Source organism: Mesoplodon mirus (genome assembly GCF_964341445.2).
Source record: "Mesoplodon mirus genome assembly, chromosome: 3".
NCBI lineage: Eukaryota > Metazoa > Chordata > Mammalia > Artiodactyla > Ziphiidae > Mesoplodon > Mesoplodon mirus.
In genome coordinates this window covers 198801502-198817328 of record NC_138978.1, presented here as the reverse complement: position 1 = coordinate 198817328, position 15827 = coordinate 198801502, and the positions used below count along the sequence as shown (strand labels likewise).

General features: G+C 63.3%; 1 protein-coding gene across 1 annotated transcript; it reads left to right on the top strand.

The window, feature by feature from the left end:
• The first annotated feature begins 4935 nt into the window (after positions 1 to 4935).
• Positions 4936 to 15010, top strand: PTPN7 (protein tyrosine phosphatase non-receptor type 7). The gene is given in 12 exon segments (XM_082613813.1): positions 4936 to 5342; positions 6167 to 6426; positions 6428 to 6504; positions 6914 to 7097; positions 7385 to 7469; positions 8616 to 8692; positions 9813 to 9950; positions 10256 to 10366; positions 10983 to 11140; positions 12438 to 12551; positions 13321 to 13461; positions 13622 to 15010. Coding segments are annotated over 11 exon segments (1593 nt in total). The 5' UTR covers positions 4936 to 5047; the 3' UTR covers positions 13415 to 13461; positions 13622 to 15010.
• Positions 15011 to 15827: the final 817 nt, after the last annotated feature.

Here is a 15827-nt window from a genome sequence, read left to right as displayed (position 1 = left end):
CCCGGCCGAGTCTGCAGGGAGAGCTGGGTGGTAGGAGGAGTCCATCCCCACCCTCCCCTCGGTCAGTGGGCGGGCAGCAGGCCGCCAAGAGCCAAGAGCGACGCTCTCCCTCCCCAGCCCAGACCCTGTGCCAGCAGGGCCCCGCCAGGGGCACAAGGCTGCGGCTCCCAGGCTGCAAGCAAGCTGACCTCCTCCTGCACCCCCAGCTCCACCCTCTTCCAGCTGTTGGCTTTCCCGCAGGAAACTGTCCCTCGAGACTCAGACCCAGAGGAGAGACGGCCTTGTGGGTGGGCAGAGACAGCTGGGTCCCCGACGCCCCGCCCCCCGGGAGAGGAGGGGGTGTCTGACCTTCCACTTGCGGAGGTGGACCGGGCCTTTGTGTTCCTGTGCGTAGGGATCCTGGTGACGTGGTGGGGGTGTGTGTGGCTGGGTGCTGGGTGGATGGACCAGCTATGAGTGTGCGTCGCTTGTGGACATATACGTCCGTCCCAAAGGCCTTGAGTCCAGTGATGGTAGGTCTAGAGGAGCCCTCTGGTTTCACGCCCTTGACCCCCAGATAAGGAAGAAATATCCAGGGAGGGAAGAGCCCAGGCCCCAGCGTGAGGCGGGGAGCTGGGCTTGAACCTGGGACCTCCAGCTCCTGCTCCCGGCCCCGTAGGATGCGTGCTTGCCTCCCCACCCCCAGCCCCCGCCTCGCCCCCTCTACCTAGACCCCTGCCCCGCCCCCGCCCTGCACCCTCTACCTAGACCCCTCCCCCGCCCCGCCCCGCCCCCTCTACCTAGACCCCGCCCCCTCTACCTAGAACCCTCCCCCGTCCCACCCCCTCTACCTAGACCCTCCTCTTCCCCTCCCCACCCCGCCCCCTCTACCTAGACCCCACCCCCTCTACCTAGAACCCTCCCCCGTCCCACCCCCTCTACCTAGACCCTCCTCTTCCCCTCCCCACCCCGCCCCCTCTACCTAGAACCCTCCCCCGCCCACCCCCTCTACCTAGACCCCGCCCCCTCCCCCTCCCGCCCCCATCTGGCCGCAGGCGCTGCGAAGGCCCCGGCAGCCTCCCCGAGGTCAGGCCCCCCCAGCCTGGGGCCAACGACTCACCTGGAAGCGCTCCCCCGGAGCTGCCACCCCAAGGCAGCTGACACGGGGAAAGGAGGAAAGGGAGACAGAGGAAAGGAAGCGGCTCTGGGCCCCGGAGCAGCCTCGAAGGTGGGGAGGCGGACGCCCAGCAAACAGGCAGGTACATAAAGTCTGTGAACAGCTAACTGGTTTCCTGAGGACCCTTCTCTCAGGCCGTCTGGCAGGGAGCGTGGGCCTGCACAGGGACCAGCCCCGGCCAGAGCTGGGGGCTGCCTGCCCGTCCCAGCTCTGCCCAGCCCCAAACCTCAGAGCCGCCCACCGGCCTCTGGATGGGGGCCTGGAAACTCAGCACTGCAGCCCCATCAGATTTTACAGGCGGCGCGGCGCGCGTGTTTGTGTATGTGCGCACGCGAGTGCACACGTGCTCTTTCAAAAGGGCTGGGGGTGGGGAACAACTAGGGAAACTGATCTGGGGCCAGTCTGGCCAAGAGGAGGGGGAAACGCACCTTTGGCCCTCCCCCTCACCTGGGCACCTCACTTTGGTGGACCTGCAGAGGCTGGAGAAGTGGGGTGGAAACACCCTAATTCGGAATCTAAGTAGAAGAGGTACAGCAGGGCATGGCTTTAGGTAAGGGGTGAGGTCTCAGACTGTTCCCAAGACTTCCCAGAAAAGGGGGTCCCGTTGGGGACAGCACAGACCCCACAGCTAGTCCTATGGACAGGGCCTGGCTGAGGCACCTGGCCGTAGGGGCACACCTGTCAACCCCCAGCCAGATTGGGGCAGCCTTGGGCTGGGGGGCAGGGTTGGTCTGGAGAGGGTGCAGGAAGGTTCTGACGATAGAAGCAGTCTCCCCAACCCAAGCCTCTCCATTCAGCAAAGAAGTACCACAAGGGCTGTGTCTCCTCCCAGCAGCCACTCCCACAGACAAAGCCACATCCTCCCCCTAGAGAGCCCTTGAGCACCTTACTGATTCCTTCTGGAGAGAGCCAGCTAGAGGCAGCGGCGGGCAGGGGACAAGTCCAGGCCTCCTGGCTCCCCCACTGCTGCCTGGCAGCCCTCCCTCTTCCGGCACCCCTTCTGCTCCCACTGCTGAAGCCTGGCCTTGGGCATCTCCCACGCCCCGGGAAAGGTCCCCAGGGAGGGGATAGGCCTGGGTCCCTCTGACCAGGTTGTTGTGTGGGGTGAGGGGGTGTGCGTGCCAGCAGCCTGGCCATGTATGTGGCCTGACAGTGTACGCAGGCAACACTCATGAGCCACGAGGGTGCACACACCTGCCCGGGTGCACGTGTGGCATCCAGGGACATCAAGGCGGCAGGCGCCGGGTGGGGCGGGAGCAGGAAGGCCTCTGGAGAGAAAGGCCATGTTGGGGAACACACGTCCATTTCGCTGGCTCTGGGCTTGGGAGGGAGAGGACTCTGCTCTGTCCTGAAGTCCTCCTACAGGGGCCTGAGTCCCAGCAACCCGGCAAAGAGCAGGGCTCCTCCCGGGAGTCCCAGGGTGGCTGGGCCAGCCTACTCGCGGGTCCTTCAGCCAGGGGCTTGAAAAGTATGGGAAAGTCCCCTGCACCAGCCGGCACCCAGAGGTGTCAGGAAACTGGGTCAGGTGGGGGCTGGGTGTCTGGGGGGCGCCCAGAGCTGCTCCGCACCTCCCACCAGCCCTCCCAGCTGGGCTCTCTGCAGCGTCCTCTGCGCGGATCCCAGCTCTCTGTGTCTCTGTCTCCCCTACACAGCCAGGGACACGCGGAATGGAAGCCCCCCGGGCTGGCCCAGGATCTGAGGGCTGTGCTTGGGGTGCCGGGATCAGGGCTTCTCCAGAGAGGAGTGGAGAGGAAGGCGGGGAGGGGAGCAGGACGTGGCAGGCGTGACCCCTGCCTCGGGGCTTTTATCGGGTGGCAGCCTTTGACCCCGGGGCGAGCAGGTGCGGCAGGACAAGTGCCTGTGGGAATTCCCGGTACACCTGCCCCTCTGGGGGACTCCGGACCCTGGGGCTCACAGCTCTGGGACTGGGGAGCGGCTGCAGGGGGACAGTGCACCCCAGTGCGTGAAGGCCAGGTGGGGAAAGGGAGCAGTGAGGAGGGGGACAGTTCGGGCGCCCTTGGCCCTCCCAGAGCCGCTTCTCCAGCTGACAGCTCTGAGCGCCCGTTCCACCTTCTGACCAATGTGGGAGGAGCGATCCTCAACCCCTGGGGAGGGCGATCCTGAGAAGGAGCCTGAGACTCAGGGAGAAGCAGTAACTCCCAGTCTCAGCAAGGGCTCAGCGGGGTCTTCCTGGCTTCCTGCACCCCAGACCCAGCTCTGGATGCAAGTCAGCAGTTGGAGTGAGCGACCCGCGAGCTGCTGGGGGCAGGCTCACGCCGGGGGGTGGGGGGGCTCAGGGACAGGAGTCACTCCTGGGGCCTACAGGCCTTCACGTGCTCCCAGCAGCCTGGATGTGGCAGAGTCCACCCCAGACAGGGCACAGCGGGGCCCCCAGTCCAGGCTGCGGGGCCGTTGCAGGGCTCTGTCCTCTCTGAGGCCTGTGGCGGTGCCGCCCCGCAGCTGTGTTTGCACCTCCAAAGATGTCCAGGCATTTCTGAGCGGAAAGGGGCGAGGGGTGGGCAGGAGGCAAGGTGACTATCCGCCTACCCCAAACACACCTAAAGGGAGCTGAGAGACCCTCGGGGTCTTGCCTAACGCCCAACCACTACCCACCCCACCCAACCCCCTTCCCCATTTCTTGGCCCCCAGCTTCCTTGCTCTCCACCCAAGAGCTCAACCTCCGGCTTCTCAAACCTGGGAGGGAGGCGTGCTCACAGCCAGAGGGCTCAGACCCCAAGAGCCTGGGGGCGCAGGCAGAGCAGTTTGGGGAGGGCTTCGCCCGCTTCCTCCTCCCCACGCCTGCGGTGCCCTAGCTTCCTGTTCTTGATAACAATCAACAGCTTGCCCCAGAGGGGGTGGCCCTCTTTCCAATCCCCTCCTGCCCCCCCTTTTGATCCCCAGGCCCCCGCCATCCACTAGTGGAAACACGGGTGGGGGTGAGGGCCAGTTGAGGCGGAGGTCACACCCCACAGGTCCACCCAAGCTCCTGCCCCCTGCTCCCCATCTGGGCACCAGAGCCAAGTGCTTCCTCAGCTCTGGACCTCCCAAGCCCTAGAGGGCCATCCTGTTCTCCACCTGGAGGCCAGCCCCTCCCCACCGCCCCCTCCTGCATGCCCACCCCCGGGCCTGTTGTACGTCAGTGCTTTTTTGCTGTCACCCTTTGATGGCTGAATCAGAGAAGTGGGTGGAAGGGGAAGGATGGGACTGTGGGTGCCGGGAACGGAGGGCGTCGGGACTGTTTCAAGGTGACAGGAGCCGAGCAGGGAGCCAGCAGGAGGCCCGCTGGTGAGGCAGAGGTGGGCCATTGGGGTCTTGGACTTGGGCACCCCCCTCCCAGGCCCAGGCTTCAGGCACCCCAGCGGCAAAGAAGACACAGGGGTCCCCTGGTGTGAGAGCCAGAGGCTGTCTGCTCTCCGTGGGTCTCTGAGTAGACGTCAGGGTTCTGGGAGGAGGCCTGGGGGGGCCTGGGGCGCGGGGAATGCCCCGAGACCCTCCTACCCTCCAAGCTGTCTTCCCTACCGACTCCCAGGGCAGCTGGCCCGGCTCAGGCCAGAGGCGGCTGGGCGCTGGGGTGTGGCTCAGAGGGCCTGGGATGACCCTTCCGGCCTGGCCCGAGCCTGGCCCCTTGGGGAGCAAGGACTCCTGCCTTCCCTTGCCCCACCCAGTCTGTGCCCACTTCTGTTTGTGCCTGGCATGATTCCCGCGGCTTGAAGGGGCAAGGGCTTCCAGGGCGAGGCTCCGAGGCAGAAGCAAAGAAGTGGAAATCAGTCTCCAGCTGAGGTCCCTGGAAGCCAGAGTACCCGGGCCTCTGCGGGGCAGCCTGGAGCTAGGCTCGGCTCCACCCTGCCCCACGAGCTGGCAGAGGCTGGACGCCCCCAGGACCTGGAGGAGATGCCCTGGAGGAGGGGGCCGGGTGGTCAAGAACGGCCCAGCGCCTCGGCCATCCCCAGCGAGCAGGGCCGGGCCCGTGGCAAAGGTGCTGGGACAGGCCAGTGGCCCCCAGAGGGGCAGAGGCGGGAGGCCGCCGACCCCTGGTGGTGGCAGGAGGCAGCTGGGGCGTGCGTGGGTGGCAGCGAGGAGGGGCGGAGGGAGGAAGCTGGCTTCCTGAAGCCTTCTCAGCCCTCAAAGACAGACCAACAGACAGACAGACAGCTGGCGAGAGGCGCTGGGGGACACAGCTGCTTCAGTACGTACCTGAGGGGGCCGGGGAGGAACCCCGCGGGCCAGGGCTGTGCGAACCTGGGGAGACACGGGAGGGCATCTGGGGGGGGGGGATGAGTAGGAGGGTGCCCGGGACAACGGTGCCCGGCTGGGGCGCGGGTGCTGACCCCCTGATGTCCCCGAGGGCCGGGCAGGGCCCCGAAGGGAGAGAAGAGGCGGACGAGGCCCTCCTGCCGCGAGAGCCTCTCTGCCCACTCGGCCCCTGCGGGCGCGGTGACCCCACAGCCCCTCCCGGACTTGGAAGCTGGGACCCTGGTCTGGATGATGGGGACTGTCCCCCAGAGGAGGGCCCCCCACCACCTCTGCGCCCCCTCTTGTGCCCCCAGCTGTTGCCTCCCCATATGCGCTGTCGCTCAAGGGCTTGGTGAGGCCATTTCCTGTGACGGTTACCGAGGCGGGCTGGGGGGGGATGGGCAGAGGAGGAAGGAAACACCCCCAGCCTCCCTCCTTGGACAGAGACCCCAGAAGCCAGGATGACCCTGGGGCTGGAAGTGCCAGCAGCCGGGCGAGGGTCCCGCTGGGCCAGCAGCCTGCACGCCCGGGGCCCTGGCTGGCTCCAAGGCTGCAGGAGGCCTCCACCTTCCCGTCCAGAGGAGGCCCCCGTACACCCAGAGGGGGTGTGTGTGAGCCCTTCTTCCATCCAGAACCGCTATATTCCCCCCTCGCCCTCCCTGACCTGGCCTCCAGCGTAGGGCTGGGGCAGCACCCTGCCCCGCCCCCTCCCCCCGGATTCCTTCCTATCTTCACCCACAGTCTCTACCCTTCATCTTGCCCTTACTCTAAACACAGGCTGCCGCCTCCTGGGTGCCCCTGCAGAGATCCTGACCTTCCCAGGGTGGAAACACCGCCACTTCCTGGGGAACGGAAGACACCCCAGTGAAAACAGAGGTGCCAGAGAGCAGAAAGCCGGCCTGGGCCTGGGAGCCTCCTCTGGCCGGCCAGGCAGCCCAGAGATCAAAGCTCATGGCAGAGTGAGCCTCCCCTGGGCCCAGCCCCCGAGCATGGTCCAGGCCCGCGGGGGGCACTCCAGAGCACAGCCACCGGCCACCCCTTCCCCTGAGGGCAGCCATGACCCAGCTTCCACCTGACCAGGCGCCAGCCAAGAAGCACGTGCGCCTGCAGGAGAGGTGAGACCTTTTCCGGGAGGGGCTTCCCTCCTGCGGGACCCTCGCCACCTCTCCAGGAAAAGGAAACCAGATGTGCTCATTTGCATGTCATTTGCATGCCCTTTACCTGTCTGGGGCACAAGCTCTGCGTCAGCCTCGCACCTGTGCCCCAAGCCCCAGGTCGGGTTGAGCACCCCTGGAGGGGGCCGGGGCCTCCAGACCTGGATGCAGGTCGGAGCTTTAGGGGCCGGGCTGGGAACGGGAAGTGGGCGCATCAGCTCTGGCTGACAAGGGGTGGGGGTGCACAGGGCCCGGGGCCTCTGGGGCAAGGGGAGACAAGGAGCCGGCCCCCAGAGGTGCCCATAACAATCATAACTGTCAGAGGCGGACCGCGCGTGGGCTTACGGGGCACTGGCCATCTGTGCTGCAGGCGCGGCTCCAATGTGGCTCTGATGCTGGACGTGCGGTCCCTGGGGGCCGTGGAGCCCATCTGCTCGGTGCGCACGCCCCAGGAGGTCACCTTGCACTTTCTGCGCACAGCCGGGCACCCCCTCACCCGCCAGGCCCTGCAGCACCAGCCACCCAGCCCCAAGCAGCTGGAAGAGGAATTCTTGGTAAGAACGTGGGGTCCCCTCCACGTCACTGCCCTTCTGAATCAGGAGAGCCAGCTGGCACCACTCTACCCTGGCCTGCGGGCCTGTCCCCTTTGGGCCCTTGGAAGAGAGAACCCCGGGGTCTCCAGGAAGGAACCCGCCCAGGCTCCCTCCTCTGCCCTCCGCCACATCTAGACCTGCGTCCTGATGCCAGGAGGGAACAGCTGGGTCCCAGCTCTACTAGGAAAGACGGAGGGAGAGGAGGCTGGAAGGGGGTTGGCTGTTCACTTGCTTCCTCCCCCCGCCAGAAGATCCCCTCAAACTTTGTCAGCCCTGAAGACCTGGATATTCCTGGCCATGCCTCCAAGGACCGATACAAGACCATCTTGCCAAGTAAGGACTGCGGCAGGGGCCTGGGGCTGGAGGCGTTCAGAAGGCAAAACAGCCTCAGCCAGGAGAGAGCTGCCGTACACAGAGGCTCTTCTTCCGGCAGAGGAATGCCCACATCCGGGCCTGGCTGGGGAAGGGGAGCAGTTACCACAACCAGGATGAGGATAGGACAGCACTGTGGGCCAGCACTGCTCAGTGGGACCCCAGGAAGTCGGTCTATGGTGTTCTTATCCCCATTTGACAAATGAGGAAACCAAGTCACAGAGAAGTTGTGTAACTTGCTGGAGGTCACACAGCCAGTTGCACCAAACCTCCTTCCTCCTCTTCTTCCCACGTGGGAAAGGGCCCACACAGGTCTGCGGGGGGAGAGGCCCTGTCAGGATGGCTCCCCGAGAGGGGGCTGGAGGATCTCAGATGGACGCAGTGAGGAGGCTGCAGATGGGGGTCCCGGGGTCAGCACCTCCTGTATTTCAGAGGCAGGCACAGGCCCTCTGAGCACGAGGCCTGGGGACACTCTCCCCTCCCGCTCTGCTCAGAGCAGCCTTGTCTGGCCAGGCCACCTCCAGATACCCCCAGTCTGGAGGCCACAGCCCTCTGCCTGCCTGGGCCAGTCCAGGGGCTGTTAGCACTCACGGAAGGGGGAACTGCTCCTGGCCCCGAGGCACCCTCCGTCCAGACCAGCTGGCCCTGGGGAGCCTGCTTCTTCATCCGGCTTGGACTGGAGTTGGAGAAAGGCCCCCTTAGACGGCCAGGCTGACCCGCCCTGGGGGTGGAATGAAGCCTCAGTTCCAGTCTGGCCTCTCAGGAGACAATATCTCTTTTTCCATTTGTATTGCTATGACCCTGTTCTGTGCCTCACTGATCTCCAAACTAGAATGTCGTTCAGCAACGGCCCTCTCCTCGCTTGTCCATCCTGCCCAGCACCAGCCAGGGAACCTTCCCAGTTACTTCTTTGACCGTGGCCCACTGCTGGTCAGGAACATTCTGTGGCTCCCTTCTGCGTGCATATGAAATAACGCCATAGGTATTGGCCACCTGCTACTCGCAGGTGCCGTGACAACCACAGGACTCTCCTCTCTCTGGCCCTGCGTGAGTTTGCTTCGCTGGTCACATTTTGACCTGTGGCCTCTGCTGATTTTTACTTCCTAGACCCCCAGAGCCGCGTCTCTCTGGGCCGGGCGCAGAGCCAGGAGGACGGAGATTACATCAACGCCAACTACATCCGGGTAAGTCGCCAGCGGGGATGGGGGGCTGTGTCCAGAGAACCCCCAGGACACCGCCTAGCACGGCTGGTGGTTGGGGCACCTGGTGTCCCAGCTCCGACTCACGGCTGCCACAGCCCTTCCGGGCCAAGCCGGCGCAAACAGGCCAGGACGCCAGGCGGGAGCACAGAGCAGACGTCAGACGCCGGAAGGAAGACCCCGGTCTCCTTGGCGCACCCCGTCCCGCGGCCCCTGCCAGCCTCACAGCACGGAGGGCGGCTCGGGCCAGGCCCAGCCTGCGGCTCCCAGGTCTGCACGGAAGGTGCAGCGCCAACTGGGGGCGCTCGGCCGGCTCCCTCCCCTCTGGCCTTCGCTGCTCCAGGCAGCCCCTCCTTCGTGGAGATGGCTTCAGTCAAGGAGCCGGGAGGCGGGGAGGCCAGGTGGGCTCCATCCCCAGCGTCAGCCCGCAGGGCTGGGAGGCGGCAGGTGCAGACTGCGCCCTCTAGCGGCTCAGAGTGGGTGGGACCGTGGCCGGGCGCCCCGGTGAATAGCCCGCAGCCGGGGCCGCCTGGGGGGGAAAGGCGGCCCGGTGAAGGGGGGTCTGGATTTCACCGTCCCCTGAGGAGCAAGAAGCTGAGGATACTGAAGGGGAGAGGAAAGGCTGGCAGGAGTGTGCTACGCCTCGCTGCTAAATACAGAAAGTAGCATGTAAAAGGGAAACATGCGCTCAATAAATACTGAACTGTTTGCTTCGCCTTTTGCGCTAGTATTCAATAGAAAGCAGCGGGGGAGGAAGGGAACAGTCACAGAGGCCCTGAAAGATGCTAGACTCAACCCAACACGCTTCGTAGAGTTTGGTCTGCACCACGTGCTGCTGGACGGCCATTACACCCCGTTTACGGACCAGAAGCCGGGAAACTCACTCTCGGCTGCACAGGCAGTGAGCGGAACAGGGTTGGAACCCGGGTGTTCTCACTCAGAGCCCGTGTCACGTCCCCCATGTGGCGTCTGGTGTGTGTGTCTGTGACGTGTGTGTCCGGGCTGCACGGCCCCTGGCTGCAGCCCGAGTGCGGCACCTGCAGGTCTGGCCGCCCCAGGGCCCTGGCCTCACCGCCCACCCTTCCCCGGCCTCCTCCGCCTGCAGGGGTACGGTGGGAAGGACAAAGCCTACATCGCCACCCAGGGCCCTATGCCCAACACCGTGTCAGACTTCTGGGAGATGGTGTGGCAGGAGGAGACGTCCCTCATCGTCATGCTGACTCAGCTCCGAGAGGGCAAGGAGGTAGGAGGCTGAGGTACAGTCCCTGGCGAACCCAGACGGACAGGCTGCACCCACGTCTGCAGCACACCCCTGCTGGGGCAGCTCCGGGCAGGGGCCTCCCCTGGGAGCTGAGGACACCTGTCAGTTCCTGAGACACGTGGCAGGGAGGCCAGCCACAGCCAGAAGCAGGGGTTGGGGGGCACTTTATCTGCAGGTGTCAAGTTCAGGACAGCCCAGCCCTTGCAGCGGGGGTGGAAATGCCGCGGGGGTGTCCCCGCTCCCATCTCCGCTGCCCTGGTCCCTGACTCCCAGCTCCCTGCCCCCAGAAGTGTGTCCACTACTGGCCCACGGAGGAGGAGACCTACGGGCCCTTCCGCATCCACGTCCAGGACGTGAGAGAGTGCCCAGAATACACCGTGAGGCAGCTCACCATCCAGGTACGGCCCTCCGGTCCACAGGGAAGTCGGGCCACCCTCACTCTCTGGAACTTCCCTGGGAGGCACAGGTTTACTCAGGGAAAGCTGCTTGAACCCACATGTAAAGAGGTGCTTGGGACCAGAAGAAGAGGGATGTGGGTGCCGCCCTCAAGGAGCCTCTAGTCCAGTAGGTCAGCGCCAACGATCCATGTGGGAACCGCCAGGAAGGCCCAGCGGTCTGTGCCAAGCGCCCGGAGGAGGGGGCGGGGTCCTGGAGTCACTGCTGGAGGAACTGAGGGCCGTTTGACAAGATGCTTAATAACTTGTAAAAGTGCCTAAAAACGCTTCTGTTACTGTGTAGCATCTTCTGCTCTCCAAAGCGTTTATCCTCCGACCATCATGGTCCCATTTTCAAGGTGAGGAAAGTGAGGTCAAGGGACTCACCCAAAGTCACGTGCTGGCTGGAACTTGGGTCTTTCCGCCCTCCCCAGAGGTGTCCCAGGAGGGAGCGGTGGAGCAAAATGAGCAGGACAAGGCTGGCGTCTTCTGCTCGGGCTCACTCCAGCCCCAGCACCGCAAAAGAGGACGGGCGATGCCCTCATCCTGTCCCCTGTTCTCATGCTTTGTCCCCACCCAGCACCAGGAAGAGTGCCGGTCAGTGAAGCACATCCTCTTCTCGGCCTGGCCTGACCACCAGACCCCGGAATCGGCTGGGCCCCTGCTGCGCCTGGTGGCCGAGGTGGAGGACAGCCCAGAGACAGCTGCCAACACGGGGCCCATCGTGGTCCACTGCAGGTATGTGGCCCCTCCTCCGGAAGCCCTTCCTCCCCACTGGGTCCCTCCTGGGAAGGAGTGTAAGCAGAGCAGGCCTGGGTCGTGGACAGGAATCTCTCGGTCATTCAGCAAGCGCTCTGTCCTTCCCTCTGGCTGCACAACCTGGACGTGTGGGCTGGACACCCAGGCACAGTCCAGAGAGGCAGCTCCCGGTCTGCGAGGCAGGAGACGATCCCCGCTGTCAGGAAACGCATTTATTCACTCATGAATGTTTACTGAAAACCGGGTATTGCCAGGCACAGTGTTAGATGCTTAAGGAGACAGCTGTGAACAAGACAGTTTGGTTTCTGCCAAGTTTTATGGTCTGGTGGGAGAGACAGCCAATGAGACGAACAGGACGCAGCATGATGAGAACATCATGGGGAGTGGGGGGGGCACAGAATGAAATCACCCAGCCCAGACTTTGGCCAGAGAATGTCTTCCAGGAGAAATGACCTCTAAGGCAAAGTAAGACCTGAAAGGTGAATTAACCAAGCGAAGGTGGTGGGGGTGGGGTGGGGTGGGGGGAAAGCATGCCAGGCAGATGGAGCAGCATGTGCAAAGGCCCAGAGGTGCAGTTTAAAAACTGACTTGATGCTGGGAGCAGAGTCAGCAAGTAGGGGCCGGATGTCACATGGGAAGGGGGCAGGGATGAAAAAGCCTGGAAGATAAGTGACGAGGGGCCTCACAGGATGGGCTTTGCCAGTTACAAAGAATACTTAGGCCACAGGGTAAGAAGTGGATCGGGGTGGCGTCGGGGGTGATGCAGGGGACGGACTTAAAATAAGGAAAGCATTTGGGATGCACATTCTCACTAGAACACAGCGGCCAAAAGTGCAGGCAGAGGGGTCTAGAAGCCCCTCCCGCAGGTGCACCCAGACACAGAGCTGGGAGGTCAGGGGCTCACAGGGGAAGACTTCCTGAAGAAGGGAGGAAGTCAAGGGCACAACAGAGCAGAAGGGGCAGGGCGAGGGGGCCGAGCACCAGCAGCTGTGAGGACGCGTCACGGTGAGGGAAGGACGTTCCGCGGGGTCATCCAGCCCAGCACGGGCACTGTCAGCAGGAAGCTGCTGTCCCCCACCGAGCAGGAGAGTGCTCCTCAAAACGTCCACAGGGACCCAAGGGCGACCTGGACCGGCTTTAGGGTGAGGCCAGTGAGGGATGCAGATGCCTCCGTGGCCGCCCCCCACCCCGTGGAGGCATCCCTATTTCCCTTCTGTCTGCCACCCACCCGGCCCCCTGTGACCTCCCCGCCCCCTCCCTGGACTCCTGGACCCAGCGCAGGGATCGGCCGGACTGGCTGCTTCATCGCCACCCGCATCGGCTGCCAACAGCTGAAGGCCCTAGGGGAAGTGGACATTCTGGGCATTGTGTGCCAGCTGCGGCTGGACAGGTGGGTCTGCGGACTGAGCGGGGCACTTCACCACGAGGCACTTCCTGTGGGAAAGGAAGGGGCCCCTTTCGCTTAGAGAGCTGTTCTTGTGCAGCTCACACCCTGGCGGGGGGCGGGGGTGGTGGTGGCAGAGGTGGGGCACCTAGAGTGGAACAGGCCACCCTATGGATTTACCTGAGCTTTCAGTCTCTTCTGTTTCTTGTCTCTGTTTTTCCAAATTCCCTACTCAGGGAAAAGGTGGGGGGAAAGAGTACGGTTGGTTCTGGAAACTAGGCGGCCATAGGCGAAGCACAGAAGCTCACTGGATTTGGAGACAGCGGACCAGGGTGCATCTCACCGAGCTGTCACTGTGTTTCCCTGGGTCCCCATTTCTTTATCTAGAGAGAAACAATGGCCCTTTCCCCAGAGAGCTGCTGTAAGGAACGAGTTAACTGATGTGAAAGTATTTGGGGAACACGAGCACTCACTATACACATATATAGAATTATTACTTCTAAGATTACCAGGAAGAGGAAATCTTGGGGTCAGGAATGTTCCTGGCCCAGCCTGGGGACTCAGGGGCTGGTTCTGCCCCAGGAGCTGAAGGGTCAGAGAAGACCCCTGCCCGCATGGGGCCCCTCCTACCCCCCACCCCGGGCTGGGGAGGGTGCAGTGGGAGGGGTCCGCTGCAGAGAGGATGCACCTGGAAGGAGGAGCCCGACAGGCCTTCGGGAAGGTCAGGCTCTCCCCTCTGGACCGCTGCTCACGGCCTGTGCACCTCTCTCTGCAGGGGGGGCATGATCCAGACCGCGGAGCAGTACCAGTTCCTGCACCACACCTTGGCCTTGTACGCCGCCCAGCTGCCAGAGGAGCCCAGTCCCTGACCCTGGCACCCTCCCCCACCCAGGGCCGCTTCCCTGGGCCTGGGAAGGTGGGTTTGGGAAAGTGGGCCTTGTGACCTGGGGAACCCCCTGGGTAGGCATGGGAACAGGGTGCCCCTCGGGGTGTGTCTGGGGTCACAGGAAGCTGGGCGGTGAGGACAGGGCTAGACACTGGTTCTTCAGCACTGCCCACTCCCCTGCTCCCTGCAGAGGCCCCCAGTGGACACCAGGGGCAACCCCCCATGTCCCTCCGAGCTTAAAGCTGGCAGCTGACCTTTACAACAGAGCTGGAAAGAGGCCCGGGCATCCTGGTCCCTGAAACGCCATGTGAGCCTCCGTCTCTTCCTCGGACATGGGCATCAGGTGCTTTACTGCCACCGGGGGAGAACAACCAGAGGAGCACCTAGAAGCCACTCCAGCTGTACCCCCTTCCTGGGGCTGGCGAGAGAGTGACCCCAAGATCACCCCCCACCCTGGCCCAGCCCGAGAACAGGCCAATGACCTGAGCTGGGAAAAGCCTGGTGCTACCTTGGCCAAGTCCTCAACATCCTAGCAGGGACTCGCCTCTTCACCCACATCTGTGAGGCTGGACACCCCCCAAAGAGAGCAAGGACCAGACTACCCCTGTGCCCACATGAGTGTCCGGGGAGCAGGCTATGGAGGTGACCTGGTGGGACAGTTGAAATCTCTATAAGAGGGAAAGTGTGCGGACCCCTTGGAGGCCCAGACAGCTGCCCCTGCCTCCGTAACTGCCAGCCACCCACCCCAGCTACTCTCCAGGGAGGCCCAGCATCCTCTGCCTGCCTTCGGACCCCAGAAGGGACTCCGAGTACCCAGGGAGGACACGAGACAAGCAAGGAGCCGAGAGCACTGCCTGACTTCAGATAAGCAGCCCTGCCATGGCCTCCTCCCCGCAGAGCACGCCTGGATGGCTGGCTGTGGCCATGAGCGACCCGGGTTAAAGCACCTCCATGGACCCAGGGGCTCAGGCTGAACCCGGACCCCCCATAGTCTACCCCGGAGAGCTAACTCGCCTCCGCACCTCACATCCACACGATGTCCAGGGCCCCCCGGATCTATCTCAGGCCTGCCCACCCCCCCCCAGGGAGGCGTCCAAACCCTTCGTCCTTGAATCCGAGACGGGCCGCCCGTGGGGAGGAAGGTAGGCACCATCTTTCCAGGTGCTTGGCCCCTGGGGGCTGCCTTTGCTGGGGCCAGTTCTCTGAGGAACCCCTCAAGGAGCTGGGTCCCTGAGAACAGCTGGCCTTTCCCTCAGACAGCGCTTCTGGAAAACATGCAGCATTGGAACGGAGGGTGACTTCCTTAATGCTTCTGCTGATCCCCTCCCTCCTCACCGCCTGGGAATGGGCTCACCCCCTCCTGAAGCTTTCCTGTCCTGTGAGAGGCACTCCCGGGGCCTGTGGCGCTGGGTGCAGGGCCATCCGGCGCCTGGTCCTCCCTGAGCTCAGACCCCACAGGAGGAAAGCCACCGCAGAGGTGGCAGGCTCCCCTCCCTGGGCACTGTTGCCCCAACCCTGCCCCAGAGCTTGAGGACAGGCTCTGAAGAGTGACCAGGTTGGAAAATAAAGACTTCTCGGATGATTGAGTCATTCCTTCTTTCCCTCTTCTTCTCAGGCCTCTGGAGCCTCTTTACATCAGTAGAGAGAGTAAGAATCCCCAGACCAGGAACAGGCTGCTGCTCTTTACCCCAGGACGTGCACTTTACAGCCCTTCCAGGGACACGTGAAACAAAGTGACACTGGAGTCAGTCTGGGAAACGGGCAGAGGTGCTCCTTAGGAGCTAGAGAGGGACTCACAAAGGGCAAGGACTAGAAAGACTATGTAAGTTAATAACTTAATAATCCAGGATATTGCACAGGGCCAGGACTTTGTGATTCCTCCACTTTGGCAGCTGATCATTTGGGGTCATCTCGGCTGGGCTTGGCAGATATGGTTGATATTGAAACTTTATGCGCCTTGGACTAAAACCACAGATGCCACGTGAGTGCCTGTGCAGGCCAAATAGGAAGGCACGCCCAAAGCGGGGTGTGGGCTCAGGGGGTCCAGCAGCCCCGAGCTTGGGTCCTCCCAGGACCAGCATCTCCGCAAGCCCCACACCTCCTACCGCCAGCTCTCCTGAAGAAAACTTTGGGTTTTACCAAAACAGGCCAACTTTTTTCATTTGCCACAAACCTCCCTAACGGGAAACCCCCCGCAGGACTCTCTCTGTTTAGTATCATGGTGGTCCCAGTAAAAGTCACTTTGGGCCAGAGGCTTCCGAAGCAAGTGGTCCTGGTACCTCGTGGTTAACAAGGCCTCACAGGTGGATGTTCCCCTCCACTGGGGCTCCGGTACCCAGAGGTGCTCAGAGGCAAGGACTCAGGGAACAAAAGATCTTAGAGACATCGTCCCCGCG